Below are 22,426 nucleotides of genomic sequence, written 5' to 3'. Positions count from 1 at the left end.
GAAGTAAAGATATTTTATAGACGATTTTAACTTTTTGTTTTAGGTGTTCAGCTTATAATAAACTAAGCAAAGGCGTTTGGGGTCGTGCACTTTGTATGAGGGCTCTAATAAACCACTTTCCGCCTGACCAAATAAATTAAGACTAGGTATGGCTGTCCTAGTGGCTAGTAGGAATATTGAAAAGGAACTTGAGAATATATATAATCCAGTTGATTTGCTGGTCTGACTCAACTGACTTGCCTTGGGATAATGATGCCAGGTTGGAACCTGTTCATGGTATATTAAGTTGACTTGAATAACACCAATACACCATACATATAGAACACAATTTGTGGAGTATGCAGTGTATGTAGCTCATCAGTCTTAACATAATCACAATATAGTTTTGGAATCAAAGTGAAGGCTTTCATTTCTTGAGAGCCAATTGTTTGACTAGTTCTGGTAGAGATTGCTCCTGCCTTATGTTCTCAACCCACCTTGCTTTGAGTCGGATTTCCTCGATGCTTTGCTTCAAATTCCTAGTAAAAGAAGGATGCACTCGGCTGACAAAAAATTCTTCTATCTCCTCAGCCTTTTCATTGCTGCAAAACTGCCGTTTGATAATATTCAAGGAGTGAGCAATCTGTCTTTAGGAATACAAATAGATAGATTTACCAAATATCATAATTTGGCATACTGTGATTGCTTTATATTAAGTGAATCAGATATGTGATCTTATATAAATGAGTGCATATATTCAAATAGACATTGGTTTAGCAGTAATCGATTTCATCATTTAATTGAGCACTAATGTTAAAACTCAGCAGTTTCACTAGTCATTACTAGGAACAAGCTATCAAAAATTGATAGACACAACAAAACTGATTTCAAGAGATAACTGGCTTTTTGGACATAATATGAGTAATTTGATGGTGATTACTTTTCCTATGATGAATTTCATCATACTAATAGAAACAAACTTTTCAAGGTCATTCATAAGTAAGGAACATGTCCTTGAGTGGTGGAATATTCACAAAAAAATAATCTTATTTTTCTTGATATGTTGAAATCACCCTTTAAAAAAATTATAATACAATTTATTCAAAAAACTGACAGTGAATTTGACCCATGCCAATTAAGGTATAGGTGGATGGTACGCAACAAGGCAGCAGTACCTTAAGCTTGATATGTCTAACTACTATAGATAAAGCACTATTTTCAAAGGTCAAACTACATTTATCAATATATAATTATTGCGACATATCAAATTGCATAGAGTTTTCTACTGAACTTGTCAACCAATGAATCATAGCTAACAACATGCATGAAAATACAGACTCAAGATGCATCACATATACCATTGCGATCCAACTAGGTTGAATTGCTTACCAAAGTGAGAATGTAGGTAATGAACTGGTGGAGTAGAATTGCACCATATTTGCTAAAGATCAAGTCCCAATTCTCCTGCATTTATCACAAAAAAAATAATAAGCCTCCAGGTCCTCCACAAAGTGTAAAATTCAAGAAGAAACCTTCATCCTAACACCCAATCATAATACTTTCCTGACTATATCCATATCTATACATACTTCAAATTATTTTCTTAATTTCAATATGATAGTAATACATTCATAATGAAGATGTTGACCATGAAATGCATACCTTCAACCATCTCCACGCTACCTCACGCCCTTCAGATCTTAGTCCAGCAAGCACATAAAGAATATCTTGATCTCGAACCTGAAAAGATATTGAGATGAAGCAAAAATTAGACTGACAAGAAAGATGGGACTTTTAGAAACCGTAATTCAATATGCACAGCAAGTACCTCCTCAGACAACATAAAATTCAGAGCCTCAAGAACTATATTTGGGTCTGGACACGATGCAATACAACCTGTATAAGGATCAAAGGAATGGCATTAAATCTAAGTAGCTTTTATCCACAAAGACAGGATATTATTTCAAATGTTACTACTTATTACGTAAAAGTGGTTCTTTCTCTTGCACTGTATCTGCTTCTCTATAGAGCTTCAGTAAGGACTCAAACCCATTCCTATTCGTGGTGCTAGTGTTCAGCAATACAGCAATGTAAGCAGCCTGCAGGGCACATAGCAATTCTGTATATCAACCTTGAACAGACCCCTATGAATGAAGAGTGATTCAGATATACAGGTAAAACTATTACCTTTCTAGTGTCAGCTGACAGAAGAGGAGTATTTTGATCATTCAGTAATGCCTGAAACCTCTGGACTGCTTCTTTGTTAGTTTTATCATGGCCAAAAGTAACCAAGGCCAGAAAGACTTCTCCTCTCAATAGTGCATTTAAATGACTCTCTCCAGGTATTGATTCCCATCCTGATTTTCTGCACAAAGAATAAAAAGAATATGATATTTAAATGTATGAAGAAGCTTACTTCACTCCATAACAAAAATCCAGTACATAAAAAATGTCAGTAATGTGAAACATGATGCCAAGGAGACTAGAAAACATCATAAAGACGATGATATACATTTTGTGAGATAGAATTTCATATATTTGAAAAACGATTTGATGCACAATTGAAAGATACAAAGGAATTTTCTTTTCATTTTTTTTTCTTTAATGTTGTTTCATAGTTCATACTCCTCAGCCCTAACCAAGAAAGTTGCAAACAGAATAAAAACTCATCTCCACTCAAAGTAAACATTCATGAAGAAGAGGTTCCAATAAATATCCCGCAACAAGAGGGTTGGCATATTAAAATATATGGTGATAGTTCTTACTCTGAGGAAAACAGAAGGAGATTGATGAAAAATTGTTTCAAGTCATTCACTAAATCTGGGATAGCATCACCAGAGATCTCAACAACTTTATAACATACCTGTTGTATATATCACATAAAAACTTCAAGTTCTGGTAAATATTTGATGAAAATGGTAACATTATCAAGATACAAAAGTTATCCCTACATTAATGAGTTTCGATAACACAATAAAATCAAGCTCTTTTCTGTATACATCCATCAAGGAAAGCAATGACGACAGTGGTTGCTCGCAAGCCACACAAAGAGCATATGTGTCATCCAAAATGCCTGAAAATTGAGACTGCAAGGAGTTATATGCTATTCGACAGTGATCACTGAGCTTATAATGGCAGAAATAAAGGAAACCACAAAAGGATGGAATTAATTATAGGGATGGGAAATATGTAGCCTGAACAGTCCATTTGGTATTCAAAAGGATTTAATATATAGAGAGACCAAATATGCAGTATTAAGTTAGCCAAACTCTACTCATTGGAATTCCACCCTGCTGTGGAACTCACCTGATGGATCAGGCACAAAAATGAGAAATCTAGTATACTTCACACCATGTGATCATGCCAATAGATACAGCATACCCACTACAACAACATAAGATACAGTTATTAATTCATCTTTGGACATAGTATGTACCAAATTTATCTGTTGCTGACAAGCAATTACTCTCTATGGCTTTCCTCAGTCGGGCTGCAAGCTTATCTTCATATTTTACCCTGTAGAAACCACTCTGCTCAATATTAACTTTGACCCAGAAATGTTCATCACATTTCTCTTCATTCTTTTCGTTAAATGTGCTTTTGTTTTGGTGGGGAGAATGAACCAGTTCAGATAAATCCAGTTTTTGAGACTTTTTTTCCAAAAGGAAAGTCTTGCATTTGATGTATGAGCCAATGGATACTGTTATTGGAACAATCCATAGTCCATCACCACACAAACCAGACGACAAGAATTGTGACTGCAGATCCTAAAAATGTATCAGGTCTCCAAAGTAATAAAGATGAAATTTGTGGCTGTGAATCTTTTAATGCATGCATGTTTGCTTATTAATCAATAACAAGACCTGTTCAAATTCCAAAATATCATCTTTGGATTTTACAGAGATAACTGGATATCCATTTTTCTTCGTCCAATCATCCATCATTGAGTTGATTTGAAGACCAGATTCCTCTGAAAGAACGCACCATAAATCTTCTGTCTTTGCATTTTTCCCAGCATATCTTTTTATGTATAAACTTAAGGATTTCTGTTTCAAATAAGAAGTCACAGAGTTAAATAAGTGATTTAAGCAACTTTAATTTTTATCAACTCATTACATAGTAAAATGATTACGTTCAAGAAATGCATAGTAAATGACTACATGATGGAACATGCTCCAAACCTTTCCCTTAGTCATTTTGTTCATGACTTTATTTACAACATTTTGACAACAAAAGTTTTCATGTTGACATTTTCCTTACCAAGAACCTCATTTTCCATGAAAAAGTGATGTTAATTTATTCCACACCAAGAAATGATAAATTGTACACGTTACTGACAACAACCAGTGGAAAGAGTGATCAAAGAATGCTTCCAATATGACGAACGTAACAGACACAATGCAGATATAGATTCCTAAATCACACCACACTGGACAAAGAGTTTCTACCCAGGAAGAAACCTAGAAGATGTTACATGGAAAAAGTATCCTGAGGGCTGAGTCACATGCCCAGCAACTCGAAATTTTTTAGCCCACCATCCAATCAAAGACAACAACAGCATTGTTAACATAGAATATGGTCAACAAAAAACAGAAGTTACACAATAGTCTTGATAATTATAGAGTGAAAGATGTATTTTTTAATGGGTAAGAGAGCCATTAAAGATATAAAAACCAAATTACATCAGACAATAAATGCCAACTTGTAGCCATGTGTACATTTTAGAGTGTGTTTATATATATAAAATTTAGTAATAACATCCACATAGAATTTTAACCATGAAAATATAAAGTCATTGTTTGGTGCTTCATATAAAAACAACGCTATAAGCTAAGAACTCAAACTATCCCACCTGGAACATGTCATCGCCAAGATAACCCTGCAACATTCGAATAACAGCAGATCCCTTTTTGTAGCTGATATCATCAAATATTTCCTCTATTGAACGAGCATGATGTACCTCCACCTGAAAATATTCCAAACGGCATGTGAAGGACATAATTGAACTACATGTTGAAGTTATGCTTGCTTTATATAGCAAATTGCCTAACAATTTTCTCTCATTTGAAGTCATAATTGGGACTTTATTAAGATGTAGTAATTATTGTGCTACAATCTTTGGAGTTGGGTTATAAGAAATTTCCATGCATTGTTACCTCCATTTTACTGGGTAGAACTCCAAACACACAGATGATAGATGCAAGTTCATGTGCACAGACACCCAGACACATTAAGTTCACCACATGTCAATGCATGCATTTACTTTGATGATATTCATTGCAGTGCTTGAAAATTCAGTACAACAGGCCATTAGGGGAAGCAGTTTGCTCTAAATAACTATTTCTTACCATTGCTTTATGACTGCATTTGCTAATAAGCTATATAATTTAACGTGTAAGTGATGTGTTCCCACTAACCAGAAAATTCTGGAGCATTCACTTACCTCAATAGGATGTGACTGTTCCATTGCATCCATACGTAAGCCATCAGCTGTTTGTCGAAGAAACTGAGTCCATATTTTCCACTCAGGAAATATGATGTCAGTGGCCATATAACTTATCTGGAGATTTAAGATTGAACAGAGGTACCAAAATCATAAAATTGAATGCAGTGGAATGGCCAGACAAGTGGTTGCAGAGATTTAAGATGACTTACCCAGGTTGCAAATCCCTCATTCAGCCATAAATGACTCCACCATTCCATTGTTACCAGATTGCCAAACCAATGATGGGCTACTTCATGTGATACAACAATCGTGAGCTGGCAAAACATGAATAAGCTTTGAAGATTACATACAAGTATTTAGAAAAATGAATGAAGAATCATATTTCAATGTCATTTCTTTTGTAATTGAACTGTTATTTGCTTCCAGAGTTTTCTCATTGGTATCTATATATAAACTCTTTAATGGGTTGACTGCATAAATCAATTATATATAATTGTCAGTTATTCTGTCTTAAGGCTTTTTGGGGAAAGAAAAAATAATACTGCACTTCCCTTTTATATGTTTTCATTTATGAAAAGGGAAATGGAGAAAAAGTAAGGCAAAAATTGTCTTGAATTTCATTTCTTGACAAGCAGATCTGCACCTCGCAGTAGATTGATTACTTTTTGGGAGCATCATAATGCAAAGGAGAAAACTGAAGCTAAAAGTGTGTTAGATATGTAACTTACAAAAAAAAAGTGTTAGATATGTAACTTACAAACTGCTTCATGTTAGCTGATGAAAGCAAATCATCGTAAAGTAGTATATTTTCACGATATGTGATCAAACCATAATTCTCCATAGCTCCTCCAGAAAATTCAGGGACTGCAACCATATCCAGTTTTGGAAGTGGATAAGGAGTTGAGAAGTACCTAAATGATTCCATAATCAGGGCTGACCAGTGTTATCAGTATCACCACAGAGAACTTAAACAGTCTTCAACCAAAGCAAAAAAACACAATGTTTCGTAACTTTTGATTCTTCTAACCTACACTATAACACTGGTTCTGTTTTCAGGCGATCTCCGTGGATAAAGGAGGTCAAGTTATCTAAAACAGTCTTTGTTTTAATTTGGAAAATTTTGAAGGGGAGACCCAATGAGGGAAGAAATCCATGTGTATCAGGTACTTGCTTTGGGTGCAGTCATATAGTGCAGAGAAGCTAAATTGGTACACAAGCTTTACCAATCAATTGAAAGAAAAGAAGGAAAGACAACAAAAACAACAACAACAAAGCCTTAGTCCCAAAATTTGGGGTTGGCTATGGATCTTTGACAGATTAGATTGGTCAGCCACATGAATTCCTTTTTGCCATTCTATCCTATCTGAAATCATGCTCTTTGTTACTTTAAATAGGGTAGAAGGGAGAAATTCATTCTGTTCTTTGCAAGGTCAAACAAGAAAGAATTGAAAGGATCACCTTCCCTTGAACATAAGCAAACACTAAACTCTCTATTTTGTGGCATGTGGCTGTTTTTTCTCCCTCATAACTTAGTTCTGTGTAAAACTACATTATGTTGGACACATTTCAATTTATTGATTTATGAGGCTGAAGATCATAAAATTTAAAATCTCCACATGAACAAGGAAAATAAAAGGGGAAATTACCTAGTAAATATGTCAAGCGCCTTCACAGCAAGATTTAAAGCAAACTTCCCTTTATCACTCTTTCCAACAGGACAATATACACGAACCTTGATCCCTGCATGCACAGTGCATTATTCTATATAACAACAACCAATCCCTAGTCTTAAAATTTTTAGGTTCAACTATGGATTCTCAACAAATTAGTCAAGGTAGGCCACATGCTCTTTCCCACCATTTTAGTGTAATAAGCTATTTAAACCAAAAAAGAAGAAGAAATAGAGTAAATGAATGCGCCTCTGCCATATATGCATTACCATCAGCTGTTGTTTCTTCAATATGATCAAATACCCCAACAACAACACCCACCAAATAAGTTGACATGACCGGAGATTCCTCAAAATAAACAGTCTTAATATTTTCATTAAGCCTTTCATCAGCAATTGGCATATTAGACAATGCTGTCAACTCTGATGGCACGTCTATCCTGATCCTGAAGGTGGCCTGTAAAGAAAGTATTAGTAATTTCTGAGTAGTATATAGAAGGGGGAAAAATGAATTTTCAAAGTAATTTAGACCACATGAGAAGAGTATTATGTAACTTCAATCAGAAATTTTCTGCCACTTGTTATTCATTAACATTTACTAAACAAAATGAAAATACATGTATGTCCTGTACCTATCTGTTTTATGTGCATCAGTATTAACAAACTTTTCTCAAAAATCTGTGGTAATGTGTTTATATTCTTTTTTCATGATTAAAGTTCTATTTCACAAATTCTTTCAAATAAGCATGTACATGACACTAATTAAATGCCACTTACGGAAGATTGATTCAAAGGTTCTAAACAAGTAAAATAATGAGTTCTTCCAAGGGTAAAAGCAAGTTCTCGATTACGCATACCTTAAGGGCAGGTTCATCCCAGCAAGGAAAGCACCGCCTTGCATCCACAGCTTCAAACTGAGTAACTGCCATATTCTTCTTCACTCCCCCATCCACATAAGTACTGTAAACAGTGACAGAAACCAGGATTTCACCTTTCGGGGTCCAAATTATGAATTTTCACCATTCAAGATTGAGAAATATATTAAGTTTCAAGATAAAATTAATACATGAACAATAAAACTGGCATCTACTGTTTTTGGTTTTCCCAAGATCTACAAAATAAATGAGGTCATACATATGATCTCATTATATGTCCAATATTCATCTATCAATAAAAAACCAATTATTGCTGCCAAGTTAAAAAGGGGGAAAAAGAGAGAGCTAAATATCATAATCAAAGAATGTGTGCAAGATCTATACAGACACAGAAATGAATCATCAAATACAAAAGTACGAAAGATGAAAAAATGATGCAAGCAAGTGTTAATGTTAAAAATAATTTACTTGAGCACTAAAATTCGTCACAGAATGAAATTACCATATATAATTCGAGAAAATTATCTCTGTTCATCTCAATGATTTACATAGTTGTTCAGTTTCATTATTATGTATTTGATCATTCTCAAAAGTAACTAAAAATTCAAAATTTATAGTTTCTTTCTTTCTTTTCACTGATTTTCTTAGCAACCAAACAAGAAAAAGCTTGAATAAAACTAACCAAATTATTCCAAATCACTTTCCAAGTTCCATAAATTTAGAAACAAACTCACTCTAAAAGATAGAAAATTTAAATAAATAAAAAAAGATTTACCATTTATAGAGACCCTTCAAGTGTGGGTTAAGGGATCCAGAAAACTCAATCCCCAAAACCCCATCACCAACACTAAGCACTTCATCAAACCCCAGCACCAGTATCTCATCTTCACCATCCAAAACAACAACATCACAAGGCTTATATGTCTGCAAAAATCAACAAAAACATCATTTAAAAAAAAAAAAACCCATAAGAAGTTAAAGCACAATAAAACCAATGGTTTAAGAGAGAGTGTTAATTACTTGGTGATTGGAGTTGGTGAACCAGACTTGATGTACATCAAGTTCGAGAACATTTAGGACAAGGAACTTAGTGTGTTCGATGATGTTAAGGTTGACTTGTACTGTACCAGAAAAAGTGCATGCTGTGAGATCAAGTTTGATATAAAGATCATAACTTGTTGGGATTGCAAATTTTGGTAGCCTTGTTTGTCCTTTGAATTGCTCTATGCTTTGTTTTGTTTTTGTCTCCATTTCTCTCTACGTTTCTCAGTCACTCTGAATTTCGTGTTAGTTTTGCGAAGTGCATGGATTACTGAGGCTTTACTGTATATTTTTTTGCTAAAAGCTTTTCGATATATAGGGCCTGTTTGGATAGAACTTATTTTGCTAAAATTGAAAACTGAAAACTGAAAATACTGTAGCAAAATAATTTTTAAATGTGTGAATAGTAACGTGGGACCCATTTTTAATGAAAAAATTGATAAAAAATAAAATTTGTGGGTTCATGAACAGTGCACGGATGCACTATTCACAGAAAACTGGTCAAATATTGCGGCTACTGTTCATGTGCAGTACATGAACAGTAGCCGCTTGTGAGGGGGAAAACGCGTGGAAAAAAAAAAGGAGAAAACGCAGAAACGGAAACGCAACGCAGCAAACGTGAACCCAAACACACACATAGTGACCGTTTGGATTGAGCTGAAAGCTACGTATGCGTTTGTTATTTTACATTTGGTTTTTTTTTTTTTTTTTTTTTTTTTTGCCGCAACATTTGACTTTTTCATGGTAAACAGTGTATTTGTGTACTGTTTACAGATCCTACAAATTACATTTTTGAGTAACTTTTTCATAAAAATAATCCTACAGTATTATTTACACATTTAAAAATTATTTTGCTACAGTGTTTTTATTTTCAGCAAAAATAAACTGTATCTAAACGGATCCATAGACACATGGACGTGGGGCCAATATTAAAATAAAAAATAGTAATATATATATATATACACACCAACTGAGTGCCCCTAAAAAAAAAATTTGCAATCTCGCACTATAAAATTATACTATGTTTCCTTACAATATTATTGATTCTTTTTCTTCTAAATTTTTTTTTTATTAATTCTTTTATAAGCGTAATGTTATAGTTACAAATTTTTCTACAAAATTTTTACAAATGGTTGAGATAGCAAATTCTTCACACCTGAACCTATTACCTACATCACATTTTTTTTTACTTACCAACAACTACTCACTACATTAATAATTTGTTAAAAAAATTGTAAATATAACATTTCTCTCCTTTTAAAGACCATAAAAAAATTTATAAATTTTAAAAAAAAAATAGCCCCACAGAAAAATTTATCAATAGTAAAGTTAAAAAAAAAAAAAAAATTAAGGCAAATCAACTTATTTTACAAAAAACAAACAACCCGATCCTTTAAATTTTTTAAACAAAATAATTTTGTTCATACACGCATGTAACAAAAAAAAAAAGATAAAGAAAAAAAGACCTCAACTATTAAGCAATAAAGTCGGAGGTGAAACCATTGCACACAACCAGCAATAAACCAACTTTTTTTTTTTTTTTTTTGAGAAACCAATAAACCCACTTTTAAATCCAAGTCCTAGCTGATTCATGTTAACTTGTGAAGAAAGAGTGACAATTACACTTTGGCCAACGCATGCTCCCATGCATTGAGTGTAATGAATATAACAGTTGCTTTACAATTTTTTTTTTTTTTTTGGTAAAAAGGGAAATGCATTAAAACTAGAAATTAACAACTGTCTCAGGGCAGCACCTGTTTAAGTACAAACCAGAACAGTCAAAATCTAACAAAGATTGCAAGCCCTCAGGGGGACTATCATACAAAATAAAACTGGAAGATTGCTGAGCTCCCATCCTAGCTAGCATATCAGCACTCCTATTAGCTTCTCTATAACAATGATCAAAACGAATCTGGGGAACTCGGGAAGCCAGCAGCCTGCAGTCATCCACGATGGAGGAAATGATTAGATTAATATTGTTGGGGTTATTCAAGACTTCAATAATAGCTTTGGCGGAAACTAGAAGCCAGCTGCCTGCTTTACCATTTTGGATTTAGCCAAAATTTCACATGCCAAGTTGAAAATAAGTAAATAACGCCAAGAGGTCCCGTGGAAAATAATGACCTTATCCTTTTCAAATTGACATTTTGGGCTTGAAAAAGGATATATATACAAGAAGAGCATGAGTGAAAGAAAATGAGACATTTTTTTTTTGGAAAAGAAAGTAAAGGAGACTTAAAAGAAAATGAAGCATCAAAATACTTAAATGCATAAGTGAAAACATATTAACTTAAAAAAAAATTGATTCAGCAATTAAATCAACAATAATAAAAAGGACTATTAGTGGAAGGAAAAAAAAGTGATAGAAATAATAAATAAATAAATAAAGAAAAAAAGGAAGCTAAATTGAAGAAATAGAAAGAGTATTGACCCTTTATTTATTTATTTATTTTGGTGTTGTGGATTGAACTTGGAGGAATAGGTGATTGCTTTTGGTGTTGTGGATTGAACTTGGAGGAATAGGCAGTGGCGGAGTCAGGATTTCAAGTCAGGAAGGGCAAGATTTAAAGACAAGATTGAAGGTAAAATTAATCTAAGAAATATTAATCGATACTAATAATAAGATAAATAAACAACTATATGCCAAAGTCATTGTCATACATAATCTAATATAAAATTTTACTTTGATTCATATTTTTTTTCATTTCTAGTTAAATTTACTCAATTGCAAAATCTACTTCGACACAAGCTCGTTTAGAATTTGACCTGGACATATTACTATGAAGTATATATATGTTCCTCAATGCCATAAATGCTTTTAAAATCTTATGTAGACATTTGAGTTTATAGCAAAAACTCAGGTTTTTTTTTTTTTTTTTTTAGATCAGCAAAAACCTCAGGTTGAGACTGAAAATGGTTGATTACAAGAGAAAAAAAATTGTAAATAAGAGGCTGACTGGTGAGGTTCTACAGTTTGGTATCACTATATTTTTTTTCTCAGCCCTATTCAACGAAGTTGTGTGCAAAACCAATGTACTTGTAGGCGGGGTACCTATTATTTAATAAAAGTGCTGCTTTAGTGCTTAATTTGTGGATGTAAAATTGTCTTCTTGTTGACTAAAAAGTTGCTTCTGTCAGAGGGGCAAATAACCTTTTATTATGTTTATTAATAGTATACTACTAAAACATAGAAATTTTTTGAGAAGGTCAGGGGGGGCAGCTGCCCCCCCTCGACCCCCCCTCTCTCCGCCCCTGGGAATAGGTGATTGAGGTGCAAAGGGAGTTATACAAAATTTATATAAAAAAATAAAATAGAAGAAGAAGGGTTGAAGGAGATGAAAGGTTGAACAAAGTAAAAGAGTAGAATTTAAAAGATTTAAAGGAGAAAATTTAAGAATGCATAAAGGATTGAAATGAAAATTTTAAGAAGATAACAATGGGAGGAGATAAAAAGTTGAACAAAGTGAAAATTACAACAAAAACAATAAATAATAAATAAGAAAAATAGAAGGAAAAGATGTGATAATGTAGCATAACAAGAATTTTGCAAAATTTATTACAAGGCTTCCATTTTTATATAGAATATAGATTTTATTTAAGACCAAAACTAACAGTAAAAGAAAAGAAAATTTAGTATAAATGGCTTTAACTTTTAAGATTCTGATCCCAAATAAATAAACCAGTTTCAATCCTTGCAGAAATATTAAAGGAATACTTAGACCCTAGTGTCCTTGAATTTCATTTAGCAATTGATATTAGAGAACAACTAATCCCTTACAGCACAAACAAGAAAAAATGCTCGGGATATGTTAATATGAATCCTTGACAAGTATTCTTGGAAGCTTTCAATGTTTGGAAAGTCATAGGATCTACAACATTTCTAAATAGAAATCAATAAATTTAGGCACTCAACATTTTCTCAAAAAAAAAAAAAAAAAAAAAAAAACATTTTCTCATTTCCACAACAGTTAACACAATTTGTGATTGGTGTAGTGAATAATAAAAATGGTATTAGTGGTAGTAGTAGACCTAAGTGAAAGTGATATTGTTCTAAATTCTAATCACAACAAAACATGTTACTAGTTGTGATAAAAGTCATGAAAAATATTGTGTACTTTGTATTACTCATTAGAAATGGACACAAAGGCGTTGCAAAGCTATGATAGGGCATTCTTTGAGTTTATTTAAACAGAAGAACTATTATGACATTAAAATGAAGGCCTTGGAACTTGAAATTGGAGATAAAGTTTTCCTACGGGTTACACCTATGAAAGGAGTAATGAGATTTGACAAAAGGGGTAAGTTAAGCCCTAGGTTTGTAGGGCCTTTTGAGGTCTTGGAAAGGGTGGGCAAAGTTGCATATAGAATTGCCCTACCCCCGACCCTATCAGGAATTCATAATATTTTTCATGAGTCTATGTTAAGGAAATACATTCTTGGCCTTTCACATGTATTGAGCTATGAGTCTCTTTAGATTAGAGATGACTTGTCATATGAAGAAGTTCTGGTAGAGATTTTGGATCATAAAGAGCAAGTGCTATGCAATAGACCAATATCTTGGGTAAAGGTGCTTTGGAAGAATCATTTGATGAAAGAGGCATCTTGGGAGCGTGAGGATGGTATGCTGTTGTTGATGTATAAATTTTCGGGCCTTAATTTCATTAGCCCACTTACAAAAATACCCACATAAGCCCATAAATTATTTTGAGCCCACATAAATATTCCCCATATATATATTACCCAAATATTCTTCATGTTATTGGACTTTCACAAATATTCCACACACAAGCTCATAAATTGCCTTGGGCCCTCTCACAAATATTACCCATTATATCCCACATATTATCCAACTTGGGTTTCACAAAAATACTCTCCATATTGCTTGAGCCACAAAATTATACCATCTCTATAAAAAGCCCAAAAGTATTTACCTTGTGGGAAAAGTCCAAATGGCCCAACAAAACCCTCTCTAAAGTCCATTACGATACGACACTCTAAAGCCCATTACGATATAGCATCTCTAAAGTCCGTTACGATATGGCACTCTAAAGCCTGTTATGATACGACATCTATAAAGTCCGTTACGATATGGCATCTCTAAAGCCCGTTATGATACGACATCTCTAAAGTCTGTTACGATACAACATCTCTAAAGTCTGTTACGATACAACATCTCTAAAGCCCGTTACGATACAGCATTTCTAAAGTCCGTTACGATATGACACTCTAAAGCCCGTTACGATACGACATCTATAAAGTCTGTTACGATACGGCATCTCTAAAACCCGTTATAATACGGCATCTTTAAAGCTCGTTATGATACAGTACCTCTCAAAGCCCGTTGCTACATGACAATATTTTTACAAAATCCTACAAAGCCCAAAATACTATTTTGGCAATAACAATTACTTTATACTCAAAAGCCCAAATACTAATTTGGCACTTATTTTTACGAAGACCAAATATTATTTTGGCAATACTTTACAAAGCCAAAATGTTATTTTGGCACATACTTACGAAACTCAAAACTTTATTTTTGACACTTGTTTTGCATATACTAAATCCCTCACTCTTGGGGAATATGATTACTCATCCTTCAAGAAATACCTCTCTTACAAGATTTATAAAAGCCCATGTATATCACCCATGGCAAAACTATTCATTTTGTAAGGATAACCAAGACCAAAGAAGCTTAAACTACAAAGCCTAGCTGGGCCAGCCTAGCTCACACACAAATTCCAACAGTTGAAGATCACGTGAGTTGACGAGCCAAATTTTAGCACAACTAAACAACTGGAGCCCATTCCCATCAAGTCCTAACTTATCCAATCAGATCAGAAGAGGACATGTGTCCATCAGGGGTTAAACCCTTCCTTTACAAGCTGAAATTCTATCATTTCTCATGTGACATAGAGCTGAAGGTGATGTGCCAGAAAGCTGGGAAGCTTCAGCCAACTATCACTTCTTTCTTCTCCAACCCATTCGGTCAAGAACCAGGAGCAGCCATGATCAGGCCATTAAAGCTCCTGAAATAACTTGAAATTAATTTATTTTCATACTAAAAACGTGTATTCTTTGGTTCATGAATCAAGCACATGAACCCCAAATGGGGAAACTTAAGGAAATGTGATTTGGAGGGCACTAATGGAATCCCAGCAGAGTTCCCAGCAAAGGCTCCAAGATTGACACCTGGCTTGGGGTGATACAATTTGCCCTAGGGAGCTCTGATTCTAGCATAGACAAAAATTTCAGAGTTGATGCAAGGAATTGGTCTTTAAATTTAAAATGAATATACAATAGACAATTTTTTTTTGCAAAATCTGATATCCATTCTACAGGCAAAGCAGAGGCGCATTGCTGATAGTAAATAATAATACTGTTAAGTTATACTCTCCAATTGCTTAAAAAACACAATTTGGAAAGGTCGGAGAGCTGAGTTCACAATGAAAACCATTAATCATTTATGATTCTTAAGTTAAGCCAACTATTGCTACCACAGCATCAGTTCCAGAAACACATTCATCTTCAACAAATGGAATGGTTCTCCGCACTGTCAATTTCATTGGGCGGGTCCCATTGCCTGCAAATAGCAAGATATAAAAATGTACCCACACTTGCAAGTTATTTTATATTACTCAGAAAACTCAGATTCTTACCTTCAGTGGTTCTATCCCCTTCAATGCAAACAGCAGCATAATGAGAACCAGCCAATTCTATGAGAGCAAATTGCCAATTGCTTGTCAGGTTCTTGGGATCATCAAAAGAATCAACAACTACATCAAATGCCTGACAGCATAATAAAAACCGCAAGAGATTTCAGAAACTTCTTTGAGGAAAAAATGTTTATGCAATTTCTGTTTCATATAACATTTTATGAGAATTTACTTCCCAATATCTAAAAATGTATGTGTTTGTAGGAGTAGGGGGGGGGGGGGGGGGGCGCGGGGGAGAAGAAAATTAATAATTGTATGAAGCACTCAATCGATAAGGATGAAAGGAATGACATATCCTACAATAATATCCCAACATCTACCTAAACAATCTCAAAGCCACCACCACGTCTTATGTAAAAAAAGTTCAGATTGAATTTCCTATTGAGTAGAATACTATCTTTGAATGCTTTGAAAACTTTCAATTAAGCTTGTCTTAAGTTCAGTCAGATACCTCAGAATCTCTATGCTCAGAAAGATGTCCACCTGTAGCAGTCCTAAATCGAATGGTAAAGGTTTTAAAAGGTGCAGCTGAGAAGCCCCTCCCCAATGCTTTCACATATGCCTCCTGAAAGTGTGATCCATAACATTAATAAAACAGCTTCATGAAGAGAAACATTACATTCAACTCTCAAAGCTCAATCATTCTTTTTTTCATTTTTGGTGGTATTTTACACACACCCAATCAGTCTTTAACCTATGAGGAGGTGCCCTTTGAGCAAGTGCTCATTGGCTGCAAAGCTCAATCATCCTATCGTTTTGATTTCCTGAGTTCATGTAGAAGTGTATGCATACTCCAGTATATCCAACTGTTCAAATCCATACTGCTTTGCATTATTTCCTAAAAAGCATGTAAATTCTAGGACAATCTTTTAGACTCTTCTTTCTTTTGTCTGATATCTATTGGTTTTATTTTTTAACTAGATACATAGAAAGAATAATTCATATAGTTTAGTCACATACAAAGAAAACCTGGTAATCAAGCTGGACAGGCCAACATATCTGAGCCCAACATAATGAAACACAGGCATATGCTTGTGAAAGAAGAAGAAGAAGATGATGATGATCACAAATGATGACAATGATAAATAGACAAAATTTCCAGAAGAATTTATCCACCTGCATCTTTATGAAATCCAAAGAAATTTGAAATATATTTCAAGCGTGTCACGACTCAAGTGTTGTTTCTACTTTTTATTTTTATAAAGAATATAGGTACTCAATCCTAGTTCCTTTAAAGGTGAAACTTCTGCTGCCCTACATTGAACTGTCTATGATAGAGTAAAACTTCCTAACAAGTTAAGAACATATTAATTTTTCAACTAGATCTACTGTTTTTTTTTCCTTAATGAAAAGACATATCACTAGAATTACTGCTTGAAGATGGAATGGTCTTCTAGCAATGTAAACAAAATTGACTGCTACCAAACTTTATAACATACCATGCATTTGCTGCAGAAGCTACCATGAAACTAATTATTAGGATTTATTAGATTTTCACCCATCTACAACAATGAACTGAAGGTACTTGATGCATATCAATATTCACACAACCTAACTCACCTTGAGAGTCCATAATTTTATAAACTCCTGATGCTGAAATTCAGGGTCTGAAATGGCAGTTAAAAGTCCCACTTCATAAGGAGAAAAGTACCTTCGAGCAAATGCTAAGATATTATTTTTCAACTTCCGTTGCTTCTCTTCCACATCAATACCAATCTACAATAGGAAAAGCAAATCATGTCAGCTTAAATTTGCCGTTTCTTCAACACAATAGATAATTCAATAAATACATCGAACAAAATCAGAACAGAATATAACGATCACACATGCAGAAGTTATAAGTGGCCCATGAATATACAGAAAACTTACTGCTGAATTCACAGTCACTCCACAAGCTATCATAGAAGAAGTGTGTGAAATGTTGAAATGCAATGGTGGTATGTGTGAGCCATCAACATCTTGCCACTCTACCTATTCACATATGCTATCAGAAACAAATATGAGAAAACAAATGAACTTTAAAGAGATATGCTAATAACGAAAAGCAAGGAAGGTACAAAAAAAAAAAAGTAGAGAACAAAGTCTTATTGTACATCAATGGTCAGAAAACAAACTCACCTCAGGCTTCCCATATATATTCTTGTTAAACTTCAAGGATCTTGGTTCAACTTGACTATTTGTATGATCTAGTAACAAACGAAATTTGTTTAAATATACACCAATCTCTCTATGCAACATATTCTACAAAATTGGAAACAAGAATGCTTCTTATGTCAAAAGAGTAGATAGTCAAGTAATGAAACAAAAGGACGTGGATAGCATTTAAATAACTAAAAAAGCTTTGTACATACATGTATATAGCTCAAAATCTTTATAAAGCAAAGCCTAGGTTGCCATCCACTTTGTGCCACATTCAGACTAAAAAATTTGCCTGTCAGTACAACTAATCTAGACCAATGTTGAAATAAACAATTTGTTGTGTACCACAACAAATACAACAAAACCGTGGGCTCTACAATTTACATGTAAGAAACACTTCACCATATTTGACCTCAATGGCGACAACCTAAATGTAAGAATTATTAAATGAAATTTAACAAGAAGAATGAATGATAAAAGTATTAAGCAAAAAAGGACCTACATCTTGCAATGGTAGTGCGAACCAATGCACGGGCAAGCAGGGCTCTTCTTTGGAGCTGATCTCCACGCATACGGAAAACATTTTCTTTCTCACATGGTGATAGAATTTCCAAATATTGATTAAGAAGGCTTGCATTCTTCACCTCATTAGGTAATATATACCATAAATGGGCTTCCCTAGAAACCCAAAAAAAAACAAAAAAATGTTTTCACATTATTGATGTAGATAATAAAGTTTAGAAAGACATATCCAAACAATAGAACATATGCATAACAGAGTCAATCAAGCCCCATAGAATACTGATAAAGCCTATGTTCAAATGTATCCCCAATAATGAAATGGTACAAAACAACCGAGACTTAGTCCCAAAATTCTGGGATCGGCAATGGACCTTCAACAGACTAGTTGCATTCTTTTCCACATAGGAGGGAAGGCCCAATGTGTATCTGTAGTGGATCCATTCATAATAGAGTAACTAAATTTTTTACATTGGACATCAATCCTACTCATTTTTCCGGGCTTGGGACTGGTTGTGAACAAAATATTCATCAGTAAGCAGAGAGACAAGGCGGAGTTAACGAAATGGTACATAGTGTATAAAAGTAAAGGGCATAAAGTGTGTCATACATTGGAGATGGAAGCTGCACTGGGGCCAGAGAAGCAGCAGAGAAGCTCCTTTGAAAGCAACGTATATTCATCATGAAATTTAGTCTATGCCTCAACAGCAACAACATGCATACTTAGCACAACAGCATTGGCATCAGTACACAAACCCAGAAATTTGTAACCATCCGCAAATCACCAATAAACCCAGAATCAGTGATTCAAACCAAAACCCAGAATTAGTAATTCAAACCAAAACCCATAAACCTCCAAAGCCGATGGACAACAAAACCGAAATCCTCTAACACCGATCCTAACTGAAACCCACAAACCACGGCGAACCCATGGCTACAACATCACTGCAAAGGCGAAGAGAGAAGAGAAATCTGCAAAGTGAACCCAGCACGAAGGGAAAGGAGAAATTAGGATACCCACACCGAGCGCCACCGTGAAGAAGAAAGAAAGAAAATAGAAATTAGAGATGAGAGGTGAGATCATGGTTTTAAAAACCGGTACGGTGAAAGAACCGAAAAATGAACTAATTACCGGTTTTATGGTCGGACCGATGACGTCATAAATAATTTAATTAATATTTATTTAAATTATATAAATAATTAATAATTTTTTAATATACTAAAAACATGACTAGCATATTACAAAGAGTTCACTGCCACACATTTACAGATTTACAACATTTATCAACAAGTCATTGAAAGCCCGTCAAAAAATCCTCCTCTAATTAGGCAATTACAGGGAAAAACGGTTAACAATTTGTACAAAATGGTGACTTGGATTATCATTCATATTCTATTCTATTCAAATTCTATTCAATAGATACACATTCATATTCTATTCAACAAACTCAACAATCATTCTCCCTGCTTTGCTTCAAATCCACCCAAGTTACCATCCAACCCCAACCACAAAAAATGTAGGACTTTAGAGGGCGAGACCGAGAACCCGTAAGGACGAGAAAAGAAAATTATCAAAATCAAGTAATCAAAATCAATTAATCAAGTAATAAAATCAAAAGAAAAGAATGTTACCTTACCTGATGAAGCCGAGAAGCAGAGAGCAGAGCACTTTAGAGGGCGAGACCGAGAACCCGTAAGGATGAGAAGGAAAAAACCCAAAAAGAAAAAAAAAAAACCCAATACTTCAAACCCGTGAGCTTGAGTGAGGCGGAGAGGAAGAAAAATGATTGAGGCGGAGAGGGCGAGGCAGAGAGGAAGAGACTAGAGAGTGTGAGCTTGAGTGAGGCGGGGTGGGCGAGTCAAAGGGCAGAGAGTGTGAGCGGCAGAGAAGGCGAGGTAGAGAGAGTGAGGCGGAGAGGGCGAGGCAGAGAAGGTGAGGCAGAGTGTGAGGCGGAGAGGGCGAGGCAGAGAAGGCGAGGTACAGAGGCAGTGAGGCGGAGAGAGTGAGGCGGAGAGGGCGAGGTCTGAGCGGCGAGGCAGAGAGGCTGTGAGCGGTGAGGAAGAGAGGCTGTGAGCTTGGGTGAGGCGGAGATGTTGAGATTTGAGAGTCTGAGTCTGAAAAATGAAAATGACAAACGCAAAATGAGAGTGGGGCAGTGAGCTTTAGGGTTAGGAATTAGGATTCCAGCCGCTAAAACAACAAAACTACGTCGTTTTAGGCTGGGAAAAGACAAAAAAAATTTGCAATCTCGCACTATAAAATTATAATATGTTTCCTTACAATATTATTGATTCTTTTTCTTCTAAAATTTTTTTTATTAATTCTTTTATAAGCGTAATGTTATAGTTACAAATTTTTCTACAAAATTTTTACAAATGGTTGAGATAGCAAATTCTTCACACCTGAACCTATTACCTACATCACATTTTTTTTTACTTACCAACAACTACTCACTACATTAATAATTTGTTAAAAAAATTGTAAATATAACATTTCTCTCCTTTTAAAGACCATAAAAAAATTTATAAATTTAAAAAAAAAATATAGCCCCACAGAAAAATTTATAAATAGTAAAGTTAAAAAAAAAAAAATTAAGGCAAATCAACTTATTTTACAAAAAACAAACAACCCGATCCTTTAAATTTTTTAAACAAAATAATTTTGTTCATACACGCATGTAACAAAAAAAAAAAGATAAAGAAAAAAAGACCTCAACTATTAAGCAATAAAGCCGAAGGTGAAACCATTGCAATAAACCCACTTTTTTTTTTTTTTCTTTTTTGAGAAACCAATAAACCCACTTTTAAATCCAAGTCCTAGCTGATTCATGTTAACTTGTGAAGAAAGAGTGACAATTACACTTTGGCCAACGCATGCTCCCATGCATTGAGTGTAATGAAAATAACAGTTGCTTTACAATTTTTTTTTTTTTTTTTTGGGTAAAAAGGGAAATGCATTAAAACTAGAAATTAACAACTGTCTCAGGGCAGCACCTGTTTAAGTACAAACCAGAACAGTCAAAATCTAACAAAGATTGCAAGCCCTCAGGGGGACTATCATACAAAATAAAACTGGAAGATTGCTGAGCTCCCATCCTAGCTAGCATATCAGCACTCCTATTAGCTTCTCTATAACAATGATCAAAAACGAATCTGGGAACTCAGGAAGCCAGCTGCCTGCAGTCATCCACAAATGGAGGAAATGATTAGATTAATATTGTTGGGGTTATTCAGGACTTCAATAATAGCTTTGGCGGAAACTAGAAGCCAGCTGCCTGCTTTACAATTTTGGATTTAGCGGAAATTTCACATGCCAAGCTGAAAATAAGTAAATAACGCCAAGAGGGCCCGTGGAAAATAACGACCTTATCCTTTTCAAATTTACTTTTTGGGCTTGAAAGAGGATATATATACAACAAGAGCATGAGTGAAAGAAAATGAGACTTTTTTTTTTTTTTTTTTTGGGAAAAGAAAGAAAAGGAGACTTAAAAGAAAATGAAGCATCAAAATACTTAAATGCATAAGTGAAAACATATTAACTTAAAAAAAAAATTGATTCAACAATTAAATCAACAATAATAAAAAGGACTATTAGTGGAAGGAAAAAAAAGTGATAGAAATAATAAATAAATAAATAAAGAAAAAAAGGAAGCTAAATTGAAGAAATATAAAGAGTATTGACCCTTTATTTATTTATTTATTTATTTTGGTGTTGTGGATTGAACTTGGAGGAATAGGTGATTGAGGTGCAAAGGGAGTTATACAAAATTTATATAAAAAAATAAAATAGAAGAAGAAGGGTTGAAGGAGATGAAAGGTTGAACAAAGTAAAAGAGTAGAATTTAAAAGATTTAAAGGAGAAAATTTAAGAATGCATAAAGGATTGAAATGAAAATTTTAAGAAGATAACAATTGGAGGAGATAAAGAGTTGAACAAAGTGACAATTACAACAAAAACAATAAATAAGAAAAATAGAAGGAAAAGATGTGATAATGTAGCATAACAAGAATTTTGCAAAATTTATTACAAGGCTTCCATTTTTAT

At 34.2% G+C, this 22,426-nt stretch overlaps 2 protein-coding genes across 8 annotated transcripts; both read right to left on the bottom strand.

Annotated features, from left to right (window-relative positions):
* Window positions 1-236: 236 nt before the first annotated feature.
* LOC126725023 (aminopeptidase M1-like) lies at window positions 237-21,497 on the bottom strand. Of its 3 annotated transcripts, XM_050429495.1 has the most exons (19): window positions 8,990-9,302; window positions 8,745-8,893; window positions 7,952-8,054; window positions 7,365-7,551; window positions 7,072-7,165; window positions 6,183-6,336; window positions 5,635-5,739; window positions 5,423-5,539; window positions 4,832-4,945; window positions 3,843-4,025; window positions 3,416-3,737; window positions 2,931-3,052; window positions 2,745-2,842; window positions 2,167-2,344; window positions 1,964-2,078; window positions 1,808-1,875; window positions 1,642-1,719; window positions 1,369-1,443; window positions 237-589 (listed from the first exon to the last, which is right to left on the bottom strand). In XM_050429495.1, exons 1-19 carry the CDS (start codon window positions 9,218-9,220, stop codon window positions 407-409), a joined length of 2,676 nt encoding a protein of 891 aa, XP_050285452.1. In that variant the 5' UTR covers window positions 9,221-9,302; the 3' UTR covers window positions 237-406. The 3 variants fall into 3 exon arrangements, with proteins under 3 accessions (XP_050285452.1, XP_050285453.1, XP_050285454.1); XM_050429496.1 differs by lacking the exons at window positions 8,745-8,893; window positions 8,990-9,302 and adding an exon at window positions 21,376-21,497; XM_050429497.1 differs by lacking the exons at window positions 8,745-8,893; window positions 8,990-9,302 and adding an exon at window positions 10,765-10,892.
* On the bottom strand, window positions 15,265-20,540 carry LOC126725025 (uncharacterized). Of its 5 annotated transcripts, none has more exons than XM_050429503.1 (9): window positions 20,014-20,540; window positions 18,992-19,353; window positions 18,365-18,540; window positions 17,842-17,909; window positions 17,593-17,694; window positions 17,284-17,439; window positions 16,175-16,288; window positions 15,667-15,723; window positions 15,265-15,590 (listed from the first exon to the last, which is right to left on the bottom strand). In XM_050429503.1, exons 2-9 carry the CDS (start codon window positions 19,096-19,098, stop codon window positions 15,570-15,572), a joined length of 801 nt encoding a protein of 266 aa, XP_050285460.1. In that variant the 5' UTR covers window positions 19,099-19,353; window positions 20,014-20,540; the 3' UTR covers window positions 15,265-15,569. The 5 variants fall into 5 exon arrangements, with proteins under 5 accessions (XP_050285460.1, XP_050285459.1, XP_050285456.1 ...); XM_050429502.1 differs by having other exon boundaries at window positions 15,667-15,796; window positions 17,842-17,964; window positions 20,014-20,535; XM_050429499.1 differs by having other exon boundaries at window positions 15,667-15,796; window positions 20,014-20,533.
* Window positions 21,498-22,426: the final 929 nt, after the last annotated feature.

This window comes from Quercus robur, chromosome 5, assembly GCF_932294415.1.
Source record: "Quercus robur chromosome 5, dhQueRobu3.1, whole genome shotgun sequence".
Classification (NCBI taxonomy): domain Eukaryota; kingdom Viridiplantae; phylum Streptophyta; class Magnoliopsida; order Fagales; family Fagaceae; genus Quercus; species Quercus robur.
Note: the sequence above shows the minus strand (reverse complement) of the source record. Positions and strands in the feature narration are given on the sequence as shown.